The 21,034-nt window shown below is 34.8% G+C and overlaps 1 protein-coding gene across 4 annotated transcripts; it reads left to right on the top strand.

The window, feature by feature from the left end:
• The first annotated feature begins 240 nt into the window (after positions 1–240).
• On the top strand, positions 241–20,943 carry LOC139107479 (uncharacterized). 4 transcript variants are annotated; one of them, XM_070665110.1, is made up of 10 exons: positions 241–717; positions 1,657–1,755; positions 13,939–14,199; positions 14,682–14,753; positions 17,449–17,629; positions 18,918–19,052; positions 19,230–19,381; positions 19,629–19,995; positions 20,128–20,317; positions 20,541–20,943. In XM_070665110.1, the coding sequence occupies exons 1-10, from the start codon at positions 692–694 to the stop codon at positions 20,699–20,701; spliced, it is 1,644 nt and encodes a 547-aa protein (XP_070521211.1). In that variant the 5' UTR covers positions 241–691; the 3' UTR covers positions 20,702–20,943. The 4 variants fall into 4 exon arrangements, with proteins under 4 accessions (XP_070521211.1, XP_070521210.1, XP_070521212.1 ...); XM_070665109.1 differs by lacking the exons at positions 241–717; positions 1,657–1,755 and adding an exon at positions 4,993–6,938; XM_070665112.1 differs by lacking the exons at positions 241–717; positions 1,657–1,755 and adding an exon at positions 12,546–12,907.
• The last annotated feature ends 91 nt before the right edge of the window (positions 20,944–21,034 follow it).

Genomic DNA, 21,034 nt, shown 5'->3' with positions numbered 1-21,034 from the left:
CTCGCATCTGATTAGTACATTCTTTTAGATCTAAAAATATCGGCCAACGAGATTGCCCTATTGGACGCGCCCAATAAAACTGTTTTTCCAAAAAATGACTGCATTGGGGATGCATTTGCATGGAACGGCTATTGATATATAATGGAGAAATTAATATCTCAATATTAAACTATCGATGTCTAAAATATCGGCGCTCTATCGGCCATCTTTAATGTAAACGATTTTTTTTTTTAACATGTTTTGACGTGCGTGCGAATATAAAGCTTTGATACTGCTTTGTGGAGAATTAATATATAAAATTTACAACGAGCCGTGACGAGTTTACATTTGTGGACCATGAGAACAAAGCGTCGGTCTATTTCTCGATTAATACTTAACATACTATCGCGACCGTTCAAACCCTATGCTCAAACTGAGCAGGCGCAGTTATATGTATGTCCGTATATTTTTTATAAGTTTTCACGTAGATACGAGGACACGCGGGTGAACACAATGCTAAAGATTACTATCGAACGCGTTAAAACGTATGTCTTATCAGCTCATGCCAGTGCTATATAAAGGTTTGAACAATATTTCGTTCGAGTATTAATGTCAATGTGACTCTACGCGGTGGTTTAATGGTGCACGGTGCGTGAGTCAACTTGCCTTTAATCGTTGTCAGCGCGATCATTTGTGCTAAAGTGCCTCGACGATGTCGTTCCTCAAAGATAACGAAGAGTAAGTAAGAATTGTTATAATTTAACAAAAATAAGTATCATAATTTTCGTATAGTATAAAATAATCACTTTGATAAAATGGGTAACTTATAATTTATATAGGTCTGTTAAATTAAAATGTAAAATGTTAAGAATTTGTTATAAATGTGTCATCATTAGCAATAATACGTATATCGTAGTACTATAAAAATGCAAATATGTCACAATGCCACAGTTAATTAATTTTTAATTTAAAAATAAAATTTAATTAGTTATTGTAAAGTTGATACATTTTAATGATCTATTTTGTTTTATATCATTATACTGCTATAATTATCAAACGTATTATTAAAGTAGTTGCTTACAGACTGTGCACTAGCTGTAACAATAGACTTATGAGAGCATAGCAAACTATAGAGCATTCACTTTACTTGATTGCAAAAGATGGGAGTGGTTCTAATCTCCAGAAAATTCAGAGTTGTATTTATTATTTTAAGACCATACTGACCTCCCCAATACTGATACTGATGAGTTATACATAAGCTTTGCATTTGGTCAAATATATTTAAAAAAAAAGAATGAAATGAATATTGTCTATTTAATTTTCTTTTATGAGTTTATTCTTTTGAAGAATAATATCAGAATCAATTAAATTCATTAGAGTGTTGGGCTTGTATTGCGTAAGAGCTAAAATTAGTAAAGGGTGAGCGGTAATGGCACTTTATGAATTGTTTCAAGTTAATGAACGTGGGCGTATCCTGTTAATAAAATAATTATTTAAAAAGACAAAAGATCACGAAGAGATATTTGAAAAATTTCAAAGCTTGATTAAATATATGCATTGAGTATCATAAATTGTTTATGGAATAAAAATTATCAAATTACATTAAATACAACAGTAATTATTGTATTTAAAAACTTTATTTTTAATTAAATTAATTAATTTTTTCTGTTACTTTAGAAATGACGTTCAAACGTTGGACCCGCTTATGTCTCTTATCAAAAGGATATCTAACAGTTCGTCTGACACGTTTGAAGAGTTAAAGGAATTGATAATCGAGTAAGTACCAACTGATTCATTATCTGCGTATTATTCATATTAGTTTTATTTTTTTTTTTTTTTTTTTACTAATTTAAATTACATTCTTGTAAATGGATAAAGAATGTGTACAATAATGACGATAAGATGATATTTCTCTTTTTAACTCGTATCTTTTGGAGATATTAAGATTTTATTTGGATTAAATGCTATCAGGAAACGATAGCTTGGGCTATCGTTATCAGAATTTTATAGGCGTTTTATGACTGCATAAATAGCTTGCAAAAGTTGCTACTGATAACACAATGAAAGCACAAGTGATAGATATTAATATACGGAAAAATTTATGTTTAAATTTAGTTAAAAGAAAAAAAGTGTTTTGCAATTTCTATAAAATCATCAGTCAATCAGCTTTTGAAATATTGCTAGTTGTAATTATTGCTCTGTAAAGATGTATAAGTATTCCCGAAAGTAAAATTACGACCGGCAGAAATGGAAAGCCGTTGGGTCACTTCCTTGATATCGGAAGGATTCACGCTGACACCGTTAGGACGTATGCACGTTTGTAGCGGACGACTTTCACTGATAACGAGAACGCGCTGCCGGAAGCATTCGTGCTTCCGAACATTTAGATGAGCGAGTGACCTACAATATATCAATTAGTTATTTTGTGCGTTCAACAAATGTGATAGAGTTGTTCTTTTTTTTTTTTTTTTTCTTTTCTCTCTTCTACTCCTTTTGGTAACTTTTGCAAAAATAATTTTGTCAGTGAAACCATGATATTTATTGGAATTATTTATTCGGTATCGATAGCCTATTTTTAATTCGACTATGACACACTTTGCACAGGATACCTGCTTTTCTATATTTAACTGTATGTTGTTAATGCAAATGCAACTAAGCCGGTTTAGCGTAATCTTTGATGGTCTCGCTTCTCTTTCAGTGCGATAGGTCGAGGTGAAGTGATCATGAAATTAAATGCATGAGGGGAAATCACAAAGTAGTTGACATATTTAACGACATTCACGTACAAGACCTCTAATTACATTTCACCTAAGAGTGGAGTCATTTAAGAGATTAATACTTAACGTAGCAAACATCCGTATTATATTTTTATACTCGAGCGGTTTGCCATAAGATTTAACGTGAAAATTCCACGGAAATTACCGTGGAATTCCTTAACAGACATAAAATAAAAAAAAAAAAAAAAAAAATGCAATGCATTATCGGACTGAAAATTACTGAGTTGCAGCCAAGATAATTTTGGAACTTGTTAACACTTAAAAATCTAACAATGTGAGTTAATTAGAGACGCTGCTTAGAAAATAGTCAGCAGCTTTAGTATTATTTTGTCGTTGAACTATAATATTAATTGTGTCACGTTAATGTGAAGTAACATAAAATTATTAAATATAATTTTTTTTTTTATAATAACCAGCATTCACACATAAATTTAATGTGCAGATTGCGATTCGTGATCTTTGCTGCAAATCCACTCTATTACCGTATCACAAGGAAACATTTATTAATAGTGAAATGTCCTTTTATGCATGCCGTTAATCTCTTTGGCCAACTGAGGAAACTTTCTCCATCTCCCTGTCAAGGATTTCTCGAGCGATACAGAAATTTCTATTCTCTTCTTGGTCTTTTCTTTTACGCTTCGTACGTAGGCGAGTGAATTAAAGATTTCGTCTTACCGATCAGTAATCGAACGTCGACATTAGCAGATTTATGAAAGAGCCGTGAACTAAAGAAAAATTACAGCCGCGCGCGACGATCGCTCATGCTGACTACTTAATAATAATAACTGGCGCCAGCACATTTCTTTCCGCTTGTCTGCTTATGAAGTTCCTAAAAACTTGTCGGAAACGAGAGCTTTATCTATCATATATTGCAGTACGTTCTTCCGTGAGTATAAAATCTCCATTATCTTAATTAATATGCCTATATAAATTTGTTTTTCTGGGCACTCATTGAGCTATCCAGGATAGTATCTGAGTTTCGACAGCTGCTTCAATGCATTTTTCTCGTCATACAATACAGACGTCGAGAGAAATATAATTGTTATTTATCAAATCAAATACATATTAGCTTAGCGTACTTAGTAGACTGGATTAGAGCCGTTCCGTGGTAACGTGAGCCGCTTTATCTCGATAGCCGACTGTGTTACCGAAGGTGTTCGTAATGTCATACAATAACTATATGTATTTCAAGCTATATTACAGCAAGGTGTTGCAATGACCTAACGAAAGAAATCAAACCTGATCGTAGTGAGTGATACGTAACCCGGTCGAGATGTAGGGCCGACAATCGAATGCCAAACGTATAATATTAATTAAAATTAATGTAGCGTTTTGCCTTTGCGCGATTAATATAAAATTGTCCTTACAACTCCTTGTCTGTAAACGTGGCTAGAAATTATTATATTCTCGAAGAGGAAAAACAAGAAGCGCTAGTTCCGAAATTTCCAAGTTTGCTCTTTCCCCTTTTTGACCACTTACAAAGCGATTGATTTATGCCGCCGTAACATTTTTTATAACTGTAACGAAAGCAATCGACCGGCGGGCCCTTAAGCGGGAACTCCGACATATCGCCGGCGGAAGCGACGATTTTAAGTGCGGACTGAAAGACATATTTCGGGACGTGATCTATATTTACACACCTATGTGTACGAGAGAACGTCGAGCGATTTACGCGTCTGCGACTCTCTCGACATTCCATGCAACTTTCTTTGTGGTTCCCGGGGGAATGTATGTGCGTGCATCACACGCCGTTCTCTGGAATCTTACTTACGGAATGCAGTACGAAACGTAGTCCCGCGACTTCATCTTTGACCACCGACCGGCAACATTTGTGGATTTATGTGGCGCCTAAATTACGTCGTTGTCACTTAACATGAATTACTGGCACCGGGGACTGCTCATTTCAGACCTGTATTTCTTATTACAATTTCAACTATCTATTTGTGATTATATTTTTGAAAAAAGAAAAAAAAAAAAGCAACGTTACACTTTGGACAAATTTTATAAAAGTATTCTTTAGATAAATTTTAGATACTTAATTTTTTGTTAAATTTTAGGGCAGAAAAACTAAAATTATAATTAACAAAATAGATAAATTAATACAACCTGAAAGATAGAAAGAAATCACAGTTGTATATAAGTTTCTTTGTCGGTCTAAAGAAATTTATTAGAATATTAAAAAACTTGGACTTGGTAGTTAGCTGTTAGAACGAGCTGTACGCAGCTGGCAGTCTTTGAGAATAGATTGGAACGGAAATCGATTGAGATAGTAAAGGATCTGCTTGATCGTCGGGTCGTCTTAATCCGGGCAATGATCTGTTGCGTGCGGCTTTTAATTGGTCAGCCCTTAACAACCTTGATATTACGGATCCGGCGATAAGACTGCATACGCAGACTCGAGGAATGTAAAGGATACGTACTCTTGAAAACGTATAACGAGATGATACGCGTCTTCCGTTAAAGTTAATTTTTTTAAACAAATAATTACAAAATCTTTGATAACAAAAAAAAAAGTTTTTAAAGATTTTAAGGATGAAAAACATCTCGGAAGAAAATAATTAAAAAAAATAGCGCTATTTACGAGAAGAATTTAACTCTACCTGTACTGTAGGGTGCGCGCGCGCAAGTACTTATGAAACCTGCGCGGCACGCGGTTCTGTGACCAGTCTGATTCCTCGTCGCAGTGCGATACGGTCGATAGAAGCAAGCCACGTAGTGTAGACACGGTGGTTGTACTAAATTGCAGCAACGAATGGGACGCTACCGCATGACATATGGAGGATCACCCTCGGATACTACTCCCTTCTTCGACATCGGGACGAATCCGTTCATTTCACTCTTGGATGTTTAAGAAGTCATTAACGGAATCTTATTCAGTTTATTTGAGATTATTCATTGTCAAGTGCTCGGCAATATTACCGTCAACTTTTATTGTGTGTATATATATATATATATATATATATATATAGTTTATATATAATATACATATAAAATTGTATTCATTCTACATGAAGAAACGTATTTTATTAATTATTTTTGTGATTTTTATGGGGGCTCTTAATAATTTGATTTTCTCAACAATTTAGACCGAGATAACTCGGTTCTTTTTTTTTTCATTTGCTGTTGACCTCGAAGACATAATAGTCGTACAAAGATTAGACGCATATATACAAGTTTGAGGCTCATTACCTGCGGTTCTTGGAAAACAGAGGCCTTTTTTTGGGTGTAAAGAATCGGTAATGAAACCGCAGACAATCATCGAAGAAGTCGGAAACGACCAATTCATCACAGACGCGCGAATCCTTTGAAATCTATATAATTGTAAGTTAACAATTGCGACACGGATGAAAAGATTTGCATAGATTGATCACCTTAGAATTTCTCGACGTGAAACTGCGACATAGCCGTGATATTTACTTGGAGGAAAAAAACGGTGTAAGAACCGTCGATTGGAAAAAAATACAGAAAAGAAGGTGTATAAACAAACACGCTTGAACGAGCATCAACCACAAGCTACAAAGTCTAGTGCGAACAAAAACGTCAGCATTACAGACGGTGCATATTCCTACTACGAAAACTATTTGTTATAGTATCAAGTCAACATTAACTCCAGGATATTTGAGGAATACGTGTTACGAAATTTTGAATTAATTGTAGAAAAAGAAAAAAAAACCCCATTGACTTTGGCAAGAGGTGCATTCATCATTTACTTTTTGTTTCGGATCGTCGAACGATAGATATCACAAGTTGTACGGCTAATTTGCCGAGCGTGTTTGCTGGCCCGAGATTTACGTTGAAACCTGTGCTCTTCTTCCGTCAGATATTGCAAAGTCAATGCGAAATAATTAGACGCGTGGAAAAGTGTACTTTAAAGGGTGGAAATTTGAAGACGTGGCTGCAGATACACCTACGCGGTATCGATCGACCTGCATCTTGAAGGGGATATTCCCTTCGATAGATTTCAAGAGCAGAATTCTCGTAGTGGTCACATGTCGCGTGGAGCGCGGAGATAGATTCAGCGGGAGAAGAGACGAGGATGGGTGAGAAAGGGGAAGAAACGCTTTCCGACAGACGATACAACGCCGCGATGGAAAATCGATTCACCGCAGACCATCATCCCCCAGCTATAACCACCCGCCGCAGTGCAATGACCTCCAAACCGGGAAGATCTTACAGCGTGAGGTAAGCAGCTTCATAGTAGGAATCTGAGGGTCGTGACGAAAGAGAGGGCGGGAAAGCGATGAGTTTACTGAAGAAAGAGCCAAGCCTTCTCGTAGAAAATAGCCGCAGCTTAATTCACGCTGTGTCTCGACGTCTACGACTTTCGCAACGTTTTTCTCTATTTTACTTCCGGCCACGGCTTTCCGAGAAACGTTTTTAAACTCACAGCTTTACTGTTTTTTTTTTTTTTTTCTTTTTTTTTACGATATACAAGAACTTAACAAGACGTTAAGACAATTAAATTTAGGAAAGTTACAAGGAAGTTAATATATTTAAATATAACAAAATAAGCAATGCTTAAAATTAACATTTATCAAGGCTAATAAAACATTTATATTTTTCGTGTACAATGATCAATCGATGAAAACGTGTATCAGAAATTTTCTATAAATTACTACAAAATGTAATTTTCGTAAATTTTTTGCAATTTTCTGAGAGACACGTTCGTATACGCGCATTAAATTAACGTGCAAAGTAACGTGTCATTAATCACGCAACGAGTGCGTTATTATCGTACGTTAAAAGGTACACGCCGCAATTATGTAAAAAGGAAAGGATGTGTAACCACGCGGACTGTCGTACGTAATGAATAATTGCTTAATGATTACCACATTAGAGTATTTGGAATATCACGTTTTACTTACGAGACGCTTTTAGTTTGATCTTCATTATATTGAATCTTAAGAAACTAATTTAAAGTTAGTCAAATGTGAAATAATTTTACTAATAGTTTTTGAGCTGGACGAGAAAAAATAGTAAAAGAAATTTGCATAAATTAATTTTTACTTAGTAAAATTTAATTAAATAGTTATCTACATTTTTAGGCTCAATATCCATCAATACTTAATTAAATCAAGAGTATATTAAGCTGCACATGAAAAATATTTAAGTATTACGAGCGCTCTTCCTTGAAACTTTCTCTGAAAAAAAAAAAAAAAAAAAAGTTTGATTAGTTTGTTAAAGAACTGAGGATTAAAACTCAAGGCTTTAATAAGTTGTAGTTTTATCGAGATTCATAATATTTTAAATTAAAATTTATTTTCTCATTTCGCGCAAGTAATGAAGTGGAAGACAAAAGTTTATTCCCTTGAGAACATTATGAAAAATTATTACGTGGAAACGAAGCTTCAAGTATCAATAATTTTCATTATTATTGAATATTATTACATCAGATTTTGAAATAGTTTGTAGCGAAAGGTGTGGCGTGGGAAACTCAAGCTAGTCTTATGCATTCATCTTGCGTGTCTTTTACTCGCTGCTATTACGCTGTGTCTGGCATTATCGTTCGTAGCTCATCGCTAGTACCTTACTCTTATTGCTTGTAACCGAGAGGTTAATCTTCCGATTTTCCTGATAGGAATCTTCAAACAAATGGATACGCATGACGTAGCTTTTTAAAAGAAATGGTTGTAGATAAAAAATTGATTCAATTATTTATTGGTTAAAGTATTATCTTATAATAATAAGATAATAAATTGAAAACTCTTTCAATTTTCATTACTATCTGTCGGAAATAGATAAGGATATTATAGTTTTTTAACGAACTTAACCGTCCGCGCGCGTGTACGATACGTTATCCGTTGAACTGACGTATCGTAATATGTACCACACCTTTGCATTATCGTGATAAGTCTGTTGTGAGTTATAGTACGAAAAAAAAAGAGCAATCGCTAAAGTAAACTGAATCATCGATAAATTCTATCTATTACAAAAGAGCCGAAAAAGGACGGGCGCGATTTAATTCGATAAGAAATCTAAATATTTTACATTAACTACACGAACCACAATTACGTTTCATAGAGCTTTCTACATTAATTAACACTTTATTATAGATGATTAGTTGAATTAAAAGTTAAATGCCAACTCATTTGTATTTTACAAATAAAGTCGTGTATAATTAAAATTGTTAATATAATAATAAAAATTAACGTTTGTTGTAAAAAAATGTTAAACCGCGATCTTATTAATGTATACATGTTTTTACAACTTCTCCATACAATTCAACGTTTTATCTTACTCAAACTTTGATCAGGTGTGCTTTGGTCATATAACATGTCAAGATGATAAGGTGTTAATTGACGTTAGAACGTCCTCGCAGCTGATGACGTTACATGTGCACGTATATACACATGTAGGGAGAAAGAGCGAATCGGAAACATGATCTTTAAATGGTACAAGTACAAGATTTTTATTAGATTTATTGCCCGAACGTTTATTATATCTATGTTTATCTCTCATTTTCTCTTTTTCTCTCTTTTAACAAGATAAACTTGAAGGCTAACAAAACGGTTGTATTACTTTTTTACATTACTTGTGCTTTATATCAATAAATAGCATATATAAATTTAGTTTTGACGCAAAGATACGAATAAAAAGTAAAATAAAACCTCTTAGATTTATATTCTTGTACAATATAAATAGCTTTAAAACTATCATGCGTATCGATTGTTCATAGTATTCCTTTTTAAATCGTTCGGCGAAATATTTTAGTCGACAATGCGCCGTTGCACAAACCACTGACTAATTATCAGCTATTGCGTCAGACTGATGGCGCGGTTTTAGTTGCATCAGAACTCCATTTGTATGGTTTCTTTTGATGCCCGATCAAAGCGAAATTTGAATGTATCGGTTCGAAGCAATTCGAGGTTCAGAATCGTGTAAAAAATTAAATTCTTTTATAACACGTTCGCATTTACGAGTTCGTGTTAAGTGTTTTGCTAACGTTATCAAAGGTGCTATTGTAAAATATTTATGACAAAGACGACTTTTATCTCGTCTTGGTTATTTTCTTAATTCTTGTGTTAGAGTAATTGCATATTACAGAGAAGTTTTAATAGTGGTGTTTTTGATTTAATTCTGTTTCTCTTATCGAGGTTGCTTTATAGTATATTGACGATTGCGTAATGTCTCGAACGATCTTTTATTTTTTTTTTTTTTTTTTTTTTACGTGACGGTGACAATGTACGGCATCTCGCGAATTTTTTAAGCGCGATAGTCGCACCTTTAAAGTCATAGTGACCTCGTGGATCGAATTACTACGTATCTGTAATGATTCTACCGGAAACTACGATGCCGTCCGTCGTGTCATCCTTGTGCACGCAATACATCATTCAGGATGTCAAATTATGAATAGGATGCATTAGATACAACGTACTTTATTATATGGATATTAAACATTTTATTCGAAATTATTAATGTTTCTAAAAAAAAAAAAAAAAATAATTTTCTGTTAAATACACATAAAGCTCATTCAAGTTCAAGGGTCTGTAATTGAAATTGATTTTAATTTCGGATATAGAACTTCCGTCGTTGTGAATTACGGACTAATGAATGTCGAGTATATACGTAGCATCACTAAAAACTTGTCGAGATCGATACAACGATCTACTTTCCAAGCAATTAAGAGAGATTTATTAGGCGATTTGCGAAATTGCGGCGTGCCTTCGCAAATTGCTCCGTTGCTTTTACGCATAATTAAAGTAGTTGATAAAAGCTGCGGTACAAGTTGAAACAAAATTTTGTTTCTTTCATTTTATGACGGTACTTTACGTAAACGTATTTTATCACTCGCGCCACCGGTACTAAAATTAACCGGTTATTATACAATTTTGTTCGTGTTCCGCGTTTCTGCGGACAATCAACGACATTGTGATGCAGATTACAGTACCGTGTATGGTTGCCGGCCAACCTGACTCAACCTTGAACGAATGCCGATATTCCGTTTCGTGTACACTGTCGGTTAAATTATGCAACGCTTTATCAACCCTTGAATGCAAACGAGAGCATGAGCGCAAAGTCGTTCGATAACAATTTATTACATAGTTTTAGATAAACATAGCACAAAAAAATATATATATATATATTTTTTTTTTTTCTTTTAAATAGCAAAATCAAATTTTACGTGAACCTATCAGACAATTATAGTACCTTTTATTTCAGGAAGTTGCCGATAGATTTTATTTCTTATACAAAATGCAGTATAGAGCTATAATATAAATATCTTTTTTTGTTACGTGATAAAATATTCAAAGATAATATCGAAGGTGCTAAAGGTTGAAGGAAAATTAACTACATATTACTACATCGCGAAGAATAACGATTTGCGTTGAAGGTTGCGGTGACGTAATAAAGATAAGTCTGAACGACAAACATAATTGCGATAGATTGCCAGGGGCTGTTACGGAGATCCGCGCAAGTTTTTGGGTTTTTTTTTTTATTTTACTAAAAAGAGATGACAGCTATTCTTCAAGTGCGAATAAAAGCGGCGTGTGAACTCGAAGTCTCTCACCGCGACCGGAAATAGCTTGTCCTTTTTACGCGTTTCGTAAGGCTTCCTGTTGTCCTCTCGTTGGCCACTCCGATAATCTGCACACTTAAGTGTTCCGCGTGTTATGTGAGCGTGGCCGCACACCGGCACGTGCCGCAGTTATAAATTCAATTCGACGATAAATCGTTCAGATAACGAGAGTCACGGGAAAGAATGCAATCTAGCGTCTGTTTCATTGCTATAGTTTTTATACGTGAAAGTCATGTGTTGGCTTAAAAATACCGCGAGATAGAATAAAATTATAGTAAAAGAAATATTTAATTAGAGGAAAAAGAATAAGTGGCATTTAAAAATACTTGGTACTTGGAACAAAGTTTAAGTAATCGATTCAAATTTGAAAAACCCTGAGAGAAAGTAGTTTTGTAATTCGAACAACTGTTACATCAATTAGAATAAAATCTACTGAATGATATTATCTATTTATTGTGCAAGCTTGTAGAAATTATGTTGAGCATTCAATTCTTTTTTTTTTACCAAACATCTCTCGTGTTATATACGTTCTTATATAAATTATTTTCAAGCTTTTCAACAGGTGGGATTCAATTGCATCTCCCAATGTAACGTGATATAACTCTGAATCAATAAAAAGCCGTAAACAATAGAAAGCCACGGAAAAGTTATAGCACAAATGCCACGCAAGTAATTTTAATGTATCATCCAATTTTGTACCTACATAGGTGAATTCTTTATTACTATGTCGCTTGATAGTGTTATATGCTCGAGATCAATGCGCTTACTCTCGAATCAAGCAGGAGGACGATACCGTGCTGTTCCAGAGCAGTGATTCCGGTCAGCCGGAATAGCGGTACACGCTTGGCCGTATATACGTCTTCGTTCTCGAATTATTATGTTGCTGCTTTCCGCGAGGTGCACAGTAGCACGCTTTGTCGCGAAAGCGGAAGAAACTTACACGCATCGTGCTCGAGCCATTTTTTTTTTTTTTTTTTTTTTTTAGCGTTATTTCGCAGCTTTTCTTCTTCGTACATCTGTACCGTACATTGCCGAGTCACATTCTATATTCTACAGGTCGTGGATTTGTATTATGGAAATGACATTTACTGGAAAAGGTTTTTTCAACGAAGGAAATTGCACAATCTTTATACATATACTATCGAAAACAGTACATCTTGTAGCTGCTTTGTAAGGAAGAGAAGATTGGTTTTTTTTTTTTTTTTTTATTATCAAAAGGAAATTGTCGATAGTAAATTCCGTGAAAGAACGGCTGTGGTAACTCGTAGCCAGTTGAGGGAGAGCAGCGGGAGATAATCCCGTGGAAGCAGTTGCTAGCAGTGCAGCGGCAGCGGCAGCGACGCGATACACAGTCTATCGCCGCACTCCGCGGCCGCGGTTACGTCGGTCGCGTCCGATAGCTGCTCGAGGCATGTGCGCCGAGTAACGGCTAATTGGCCACCTTTCCTCTCCGAGAGAGGAACCGTCTTTCTCTGTTTCGCTGTCGTATTCGACGAGTCGACGTGCCAGTTTTGTTCATTCTCTCGTGCGGCTCGTACCGAGCTGGACCTCGCAGATGTCCGCGAGAGAATCATGCCGCTTTGCCGGAGATTTTGTTAACGACGACGGTTCTACGTGAATCGCGCTATTTACCGTAAGTTGTCGTAATCACAGTCCCCTTCTTTTCTTTTATCCAAGCGAGATCATTCTGTGACATTTGTTGTAATTTATTTAATAAGTATCAGAGACGTTGAACGCGTGCCACGCATTTATTACAGTCTTGGAGGAAACGTACAAAAGATTAATTTACAGGTGGTAATTCTTGTAATCGTAAACATTAAGTTTGAGATATGTGTATAAAATTTCTACCTCGAAGACTGTCAGTCGTGAATTTGTGCACGAATTTCCTAGCGCGAAAAGTACCTTGCTCCGAATTGACCGCGCGAGTGATCGCCGTGAAAGTGCATCGAGCAACAAGTCTAATTGTGCGCTCCGGACTTTTATTAACGTAGTTTACTGAGCCGTTATTCATCGGAAGTCGTAGACTTTCTTCGTAGAGAAAAAGCTTAACAATGGTCCATGAATTCGAGAACTGTGTTTTGTAAAGGCTCGGGCGTAAATTAGCCGGAAATATTTTATAGAGAATCGCGTGCGCGCGCGTCTGAGATATTTTGGATAATTTAAATTCCCCGATATCTTTTGCATCACTTTTAGATAAAAATTGTAATTTTTTTTTTGCCGCACGTGTATTCTCTATAAACGAAGATGACGAGTTACACACATAGGAACACACAGAAACGTTTAAAGAGAAGGTGATTAATAATTAAAGTCATCAACAATTGATGTTAATTACGCGTATCGCTAATTGTAAGAACCGGTTTGCGGCATGTATCCTGATCATTTATCACGAAAAGGAAATCAACTAGGGACAACTTATCGATCCATTTGGTCAAATAAATTATTTTATACCGTAATGCAACTGATAACGCACGGTATATTGAGAAATATGGAGTTATGTTTTATAATATGTAATTCCGCGCTTAGAAATACCTACCATTATAACGATAAAAAGTTAATAATGTCAAAGAAATAAACGTGATAGAAAATTCGAACAATGGGAAGATAAAAATATGCGAATCCCCACGACTACGTCGATATTAATTGTTGCAATTATTTATGTTACAGGTCTCCGCGAATCGGAGGACCTCTTTCACAATCGCTGGCTATGATTCCTCCAACTATGCACGGACACGAGTTTAATCAACCGTTGTCGAGAGTGGTTATGGTCCGTAAAACGGATCAAAGGACGTTTAGCAAAGGAAGACGAGGTGGCGAACCTCTTTTGGAAACAGTTACCAGGGAAACGGTCCAACTTTTTAACGGCGGCCGAGCTGAAAGAAAATACACTTCCGAAACGAGGGATATCGTTACACCGAAATCTAGCAGGTTTGATTATTTTTAACAGCTTCGTGTAACGTAATATAACTATATATGCATATTCGTATGAAATATGCATACGAACGTGAAAGAAATTATAGCGCCTTGCGAGTAGTAAACTTTGGATTTTGTCCATTTGTAATTTTACAATAAAATTGATGAAAATTTTACTAGAAAATTTTCATAAATTTGTCAAAACAGATGCATGCTGTAATATTTATAACAAGACTGTTATATATTTTTTTTTACTAAACTAGATTTTCTTCTGCGTGTTAGCGCAGCAGTTCTTTGTTGTACGACGATTGGAAGTGCGCTTTCTTCTTACACAAACGTGTATCGGAAATTTGTTACATAGTTTAAAGTAGACAAAACTTTACCTGTCGTAAAATCAGCTGTCTCGCGTTTCAGTTTCCTTTCTCCTAGTTGGCGTATATAATTATTAAAGTAGAGATAATTTGACATTTCTCTAGTGTAAGTCGTTGCTCTTGTAGTATGCCATCGCTCAGCGTGCACGGAACGAAAAAGAAGGTGGTTGGTTTTGTCGATCAAGTGTCGCCCGACAGGTACAATAATTGCCTATGCGGCAGAAAAGACTCAACTCGCAGTTTAACCAAATTCCGATTCCAGTGAAGCAAGAGCAAGCAAGCACGTGACGAAAGATAGACGTGCCGCGAACGGCACATTGCCGATGTTGTCGTTTATCGTTAGATGTTTTTCTAAACTTCACTAGGATCGGTAAACGGTCTTAGTTTATTAACGTAGCTGGCACGTAGAAAGCAGAGCGACAGCTGAAAATTCGCATGCCTACCGTTCAAACGAGTTGCAAGAAGATGGCAATTCTCTGAGGAATATTGTAAATTACTGGCTTTCACGATAGCGTAACAGGATGATAACGTTCAGGAGGTACAAATAATAATTTATACCGTTTCTTAAATTGAAAGTATAAGATCCTTTCTCAGAGGCCATAAAATGTATGCGATGTTGTTTCTCTTCGAATTATTTTCATCTTTGATATTTCTCTAGCTTATTTAATAATAATAGTTTCTAAAGCGATTGTCTGGAAATTCGGAGAGGTATTTGGTATAATTTAACAACTTTCACTATTTTATATAAATATTTCTCCGTCATAAGATAAATTTAAAATATGAATATGTTATTTTAATTACATTAATTAATTTTTATTAATTTTACTTAAATACGAATAGCATTATATAACGGCCTTTGCGTACCGTTAAGTAGAAAGAGAAAAAACTCGGAGATTATTTAAGCAAAAGATTAATCGCCGCGAGGTTCGTATTGTGTATTAAACTCTTATCGAAGAGGAATCGTTGTTCAACGTACCTGCATGCGATTCCGCCCACGTAAGTGGCGGGGCAACTCGTTTGAATGAGTAAAACCCAATACGCTATAAGGGATAAAAATAATATACAAATGATATGCAATAAAGTATTGCGTAGCTCAAGTTTAACGAGCGACTGATATTACAAACTCTTCATTTGGTAACGTTAAAAAGAAAATCTTATTTCGATTCAATTAATTTTTCTTATTTAATAACTACTCTCGATATTTTGTTTTGAGAATAATTAATATTGGTGATATATCGTTTAATCTCGTAAATTATAAAAAGAGAGACGTTTCTATAAAACGGAAAATTAATTAAAAATTTTTCAACGATATTTTAATTGAAATTAAATTACAAATATGTTGTATTTTATTGTGATCCGGCCCTTGTAACGTGTTAGATGTTCAGTCTCTTTCTTCTGGACGCACGACAAAGGAAACGACAATCTTTTCTTTGCGGCGACCGTGGCCGTGGATGCGTTGTGGAGGAACGTAGGAAGGAGGAAGTACGAGAGCCGGGCTCGTGAAGGCGTATGTGACGATACACGTAGATGAGCATTATGAAATTGTTGTTTCGCGTGATCCTTTACGAGATCCAGTAGAGACTCTGGAATTTTCAGCTTTCTCTTAGCTTTCTGATAACATCTTTCGGCTGAATGCGAAATTATTTCATTTTATTATCAATTTTAATACTGATCATTGGAATCAAAGCAGCTCTTTCACCTGATTTTAATCGCACAAATAAAATAATTGATATTAATTAACGTTTTAAAGTTTTATAGTACGAATGCTAGTAGATATTCCGTTGTTATACATTCTCTTATACTTATAAATCTGTACGGTTATTTGGTGAAAATTCAAATTTAATTGAATATTTTACGTGTGCGCCCCAATTTCTAGAACTTAAAAACCTTGGAAGTAGTTTTTTTTTCTTTCTGTTTAGATTCGTATTTTAAGCAGTTTATGTTCGAAATATATTCTTGTTCTATTTGATCGTTCGTGGGTATTCGTTTGCCAATAAACAGATGATGTCGGATTGAGAATTATTTGAAACTTGTTTTTTTTTTTTCTTTTTTTTTTTCCAGAATGTATCTATCTATTTCACGTAAACGTAATAATAAATATAGGTAATTTTAGACTCATCGAGTATAACGTTAACTTTTCGAAAATGTGTTCACCTTTACATTAAGATTTGCCCATGACAAAATTATATAACGTAATTGATAACAATCATTTTCCGCGATGCGTCTGCATTCTAATGCGAAGTTAACTATACTGTCTGGCAAAATTACTATTTATTAGTCAATGTTCAATTTTGTATGGCACTTACGGATTTGCATTACAAGCGTATAATGATTGGATATCTACGTTATGGATTGTTTACATAGATAAACGGTATTCAGCCTGAAATAGTTTAGAGAACTAGATTAAAGAGACATTGTAATTACACAGTGCTATCAGATACCTTCATATTCGATCGCTTCGATTCATTGCACATGCCATAAATCGCCTATATGGTGCCTATAATCAAGATCGCTACACATCGTAATTTCCTCGGCTTCCCTGCTTGTTCTCATTTCAGAGATATAAAGAACCGAGTGTTTGTTATCTTGTCTCTTGTTACATGTTAATTATACTACATAATTTAACGCGAAAAAAAATTATTTATACCAGCTTAAAAATGAGATACTAATTCTACCATTGTAAATTATAAAGGCATTCTTAAGCACATTCAATTTGAATAAAATTTGATTTACATTCGCTTATGTAAAGCTTCTAGTGCCAAGAAAAAGAAAAAAAAAAATTCAATGATTTCGATCTGCTTAATTAAAGCGTGTTCATGCGTCACTATGCTGTTCGGAGTAAAAAGGAGCACTGTGTATTTCTTCGTACACCATGTAATCGGTCTACTTTCAGGTCGAGGACAGACTCCGTAAGATCAAAATCTCCGTTGACGGCATCGCCAGCATCACCGGGTCCATTGTCGAATTCCTTGCACGGGAGCTTCCACGGTAGTCTAGGAAGCGATGGCATGTCTTGTAGCAGTGCTAGATCCTCCTCGGCATCTCCCGATTCCGCGAGATATTCGTCGTCACAGGTAACGATCTTTGGATCAACTGATTTTTCGTGAATTAATTTATTACAATTTACATTACTAGTCTTTCAACCTATTTGACAAAAATTACTCAGTAGAAAAGCGTGAAACTCGCTTCGCGGAAAAGTGCACTGTCGCCTAGCATTGACTCGAGATCAGCTTCTTTTTCGAAAGCCATCATTTACACGCTTGAATGACACGGTGGGATCATCGGGACACGATCGTTTGGCTCGCACGATGACTAATCCATTAAAAGTTCAAATTGCACTTTGCGTTTACAGAACCGATTTTTCCGCTCTATTTTCCACGCGCGCGTGTCGTCGCGTTCTCATTCGCTGGACTTGTTCTTCATACACGCCAGGATGTTTTTGCACTTACTCTAATGGCCTTGCTCACAAGACGGCCAGACGATTTGTAGCACAGACTGATGTATATTCATAAAATAGCGAGCTCAATAACCGCTGTAGTTTTTAGTCAGACTATCTGGTGGTAATAACTAGTTATTGAAAGAATTCATTTGAATATTGTTTAATTTAGCAGTTTCTTATCCTTTTATTTCTCTTGTAAATGTTTCATTCATATAGATACCTACAAATGCCAAATTAAACTTACGAGCGCACGAATAAATTACCGTTTTTATTTAGTTGTAATCGAGGATTAAAATGTTATTTACTTATTCGATCGTTAATATATTTTTTAATAACACTACGCATTGCAAAACGTGAGTTTCGCAGGCGTCATTTATTCTCATCTCCTCTACGTTAACATGACGTTTTAAAAATAGAATTTATTTAACCACAGACTTCTATAATATAGAAGTCTGTGTATTTAACCGTCGCCTACATTGTAGAAATTATAGGCAATTAAACAGATGATTAACGAAAAACTCTGAAGTTATCGTCAGCCTGATTCTCATGACAATTATCGCCATTTCAGATTGCAATTTCTAATTTAATCATCGGGCATATATTTGAAAAAGTACCTTCTGTTTTTTCATTACTTATTTTTAGTCGTTTACAATACTGGGTAAATTTTTGCAGCGAGTAAAAGAAATTTAACGAGCGGTCACACAAGAGATAAAAGTAAAAATAAAAGTTTACCTATGTGTATTCTGATTTTGTAGCAGATGATCCTGTTCCTATAGGAAAATGGGAAATAGTTCTTATCGGTCAGTTTTTTTTTTTTTCTACAGATAGTTTCAATATTTAAATTATTAAGAATACTATCTGCCTTTTACTATTTATATCGTTATATTACCATACGTTTGATTCTCTCTCTATATATGTTGTAGATAACAAAGATTGACACACGTAAACCATCTGTGCGCAGATCAGGGCCTCCAAAAGAATTTATTAATGTCTGTCTGGACACGCATAATTTCTACCGTTCACGGCATGGAGTTCCACCATTGCGACTCAGCAAGCAGGTACTGTTGATCTTCCTTTTGCAATAAAATTGCAATAAAGCTGCAGCCCTCAGAGACTTCCAAGAATCAAAGACGGCCTGACTTTTTAAAACTTCCTTCTTTCTTAGAAGCATAAAGGGATCTCTACTGACAACTTTTAACTGGAAACGATAAATAACGGTCATGATTTGTTTTCAGTTGTGCAAGACAAGTCAAGACTGGGCTAATATATTGGCGGCTAAAGGTAGATTAGAGCATAGGGCAAACATTGACTATGGAGAGAATCTCTATTGTATGTGGAGCTCCAATCCAAAAACGATTATCGGAGGCGAAGAACCAGTAAATGAATGGTAAGGTTATCTATATAATATCTATATAATAAGGCATATATTCAAAAGTCGTCCATAAGACGTTTATGAATATTTGATGGACATTAATCGTAAAAAATTATAAATTAAAATTTTTACTTGAATACGTTTAATAAAAAAATTTATATTATAAATAAATTGTCTTGATGGAAAATTAGAAATACTCTAATAAAATAAAAGAATATTTTTTCTACGTAAATTTAATATATTGGAACTGAATTTGCCGTAGGTACGCTGAAGAATCTCAGCATCAATACGGAAAAGAGCCTACAACGTTGAAGACGGGTCACTTTACGCAAGTGATTTGGAGAGATAGTACTGAGCTAGGAGTGGGAATGGCTAGGAATCGAAATGGCGAAGTTTATGTTGTTTGTAATTACAATCCCGCTGGGAATTTCTTAGGCAGTTTCACAGAGAACGTTCTTCCACCTGTGGACGTTGGCCCTGCGAAACGAATTAATTTTACCGACTTAAAGCAACGCTTTATAGACGAGCAAGCGTGGCAGCAAGAAGCATTATTAGTTCACAATGAATATCGAAGGAAACATCGCGTGCCAGATTTAAGATTAAGTCCGGAATTAACAGCTGCTGCTAAGGTAATTTCCAAGTATAATATTGCTATAATGATAACTATTTTGGCCGTAATGTATTTTAGATCAAATTAATTTATTAACGATTGTAAGAAACGATATAAAAGTCTGACGTTTTATGGTTTATCTGTTTTGTAGGCTTGGGCAAACACGTTGCTAAATACAAATAAATTGATACCTCAATCGTCGTCTCCGTACGGCGAAAATATTTATTCGATGCAATGTTCTGATCCTAAACTGATCGTTTCTGCACGTGAAGTCATATCAAAGTGGTATTCCGAGAAAAAAGACCATAAGTTTGGCGTTGAACCGAAAGTTCTTAACACGTGTAAGTATCGTATTATTTTTATAGACTTTAATATTATTTCAAATTTATAATAACTAAATAAAAAACATTTTTTAATAGAAATATGTAACAAAAATTATATTTAAAAGAAAAGAAAATTAAAGCCTCGAAAATTAACTTGTTTACATTTATTTATAAAAAAAATTTACAATTTTATATTTATATTAATTGTATGCTCGTATAATTAATTTTCTTTTTTTTACAGGCCACTTTACGCAAATCGTTTGGAGAAACACGACCGAAATGGGTATTGCTATGGCCAAACGGGATGGTACATGTGTCGTAGTGGCATGTTACCATCCAAGAGGTAATATAGTAGGACAATTTACTGAAAATGTATTGAAGGCTATAAAGAACGTGTGTTAACTGGATCTTTTCTATTAATTACGTATTTAAATCTCGTATTTATGTATCGTGCGAAAAAAATAACGCGTAATATATATAATGTATATACGACACTTGTGCAGACACGTATAATAAACATTCCACGTACACAAAATTTAGAACTTTTTAGGTTTTTCTTTCTCTCTATCTTCAACGAATAGTAATAAGTGTACCAAGTAAATTTTTTAATAAAATGTTGAATTTGTTAGAAAAATATATGTTAACATTTCTTGAACTTTTGAATTTTTTATTTCATCATCATCAATCACTTTTTAGCACTTTCTTATTCAGTTTTTTATTTTTAAATATTATTTT

Source organism: Cardiocondyla obscurior, linkage group LG13, assembly GCF_019399895.1.
Source record: "Cardiocondyla obscurior isolate alpha-2009 linkage group LG13, Cobs3.1, whole genome shotgun sequence".
NCBI lineage: Eukaryota > Metazoa > Arthropoda > Insecta > Hymenoptera > Formicidae > Cardiocondyla > Cardiocondyla obscurior.
This window is presented reverse-complemented; position numbering and strand designations above follow the sequence as displayed.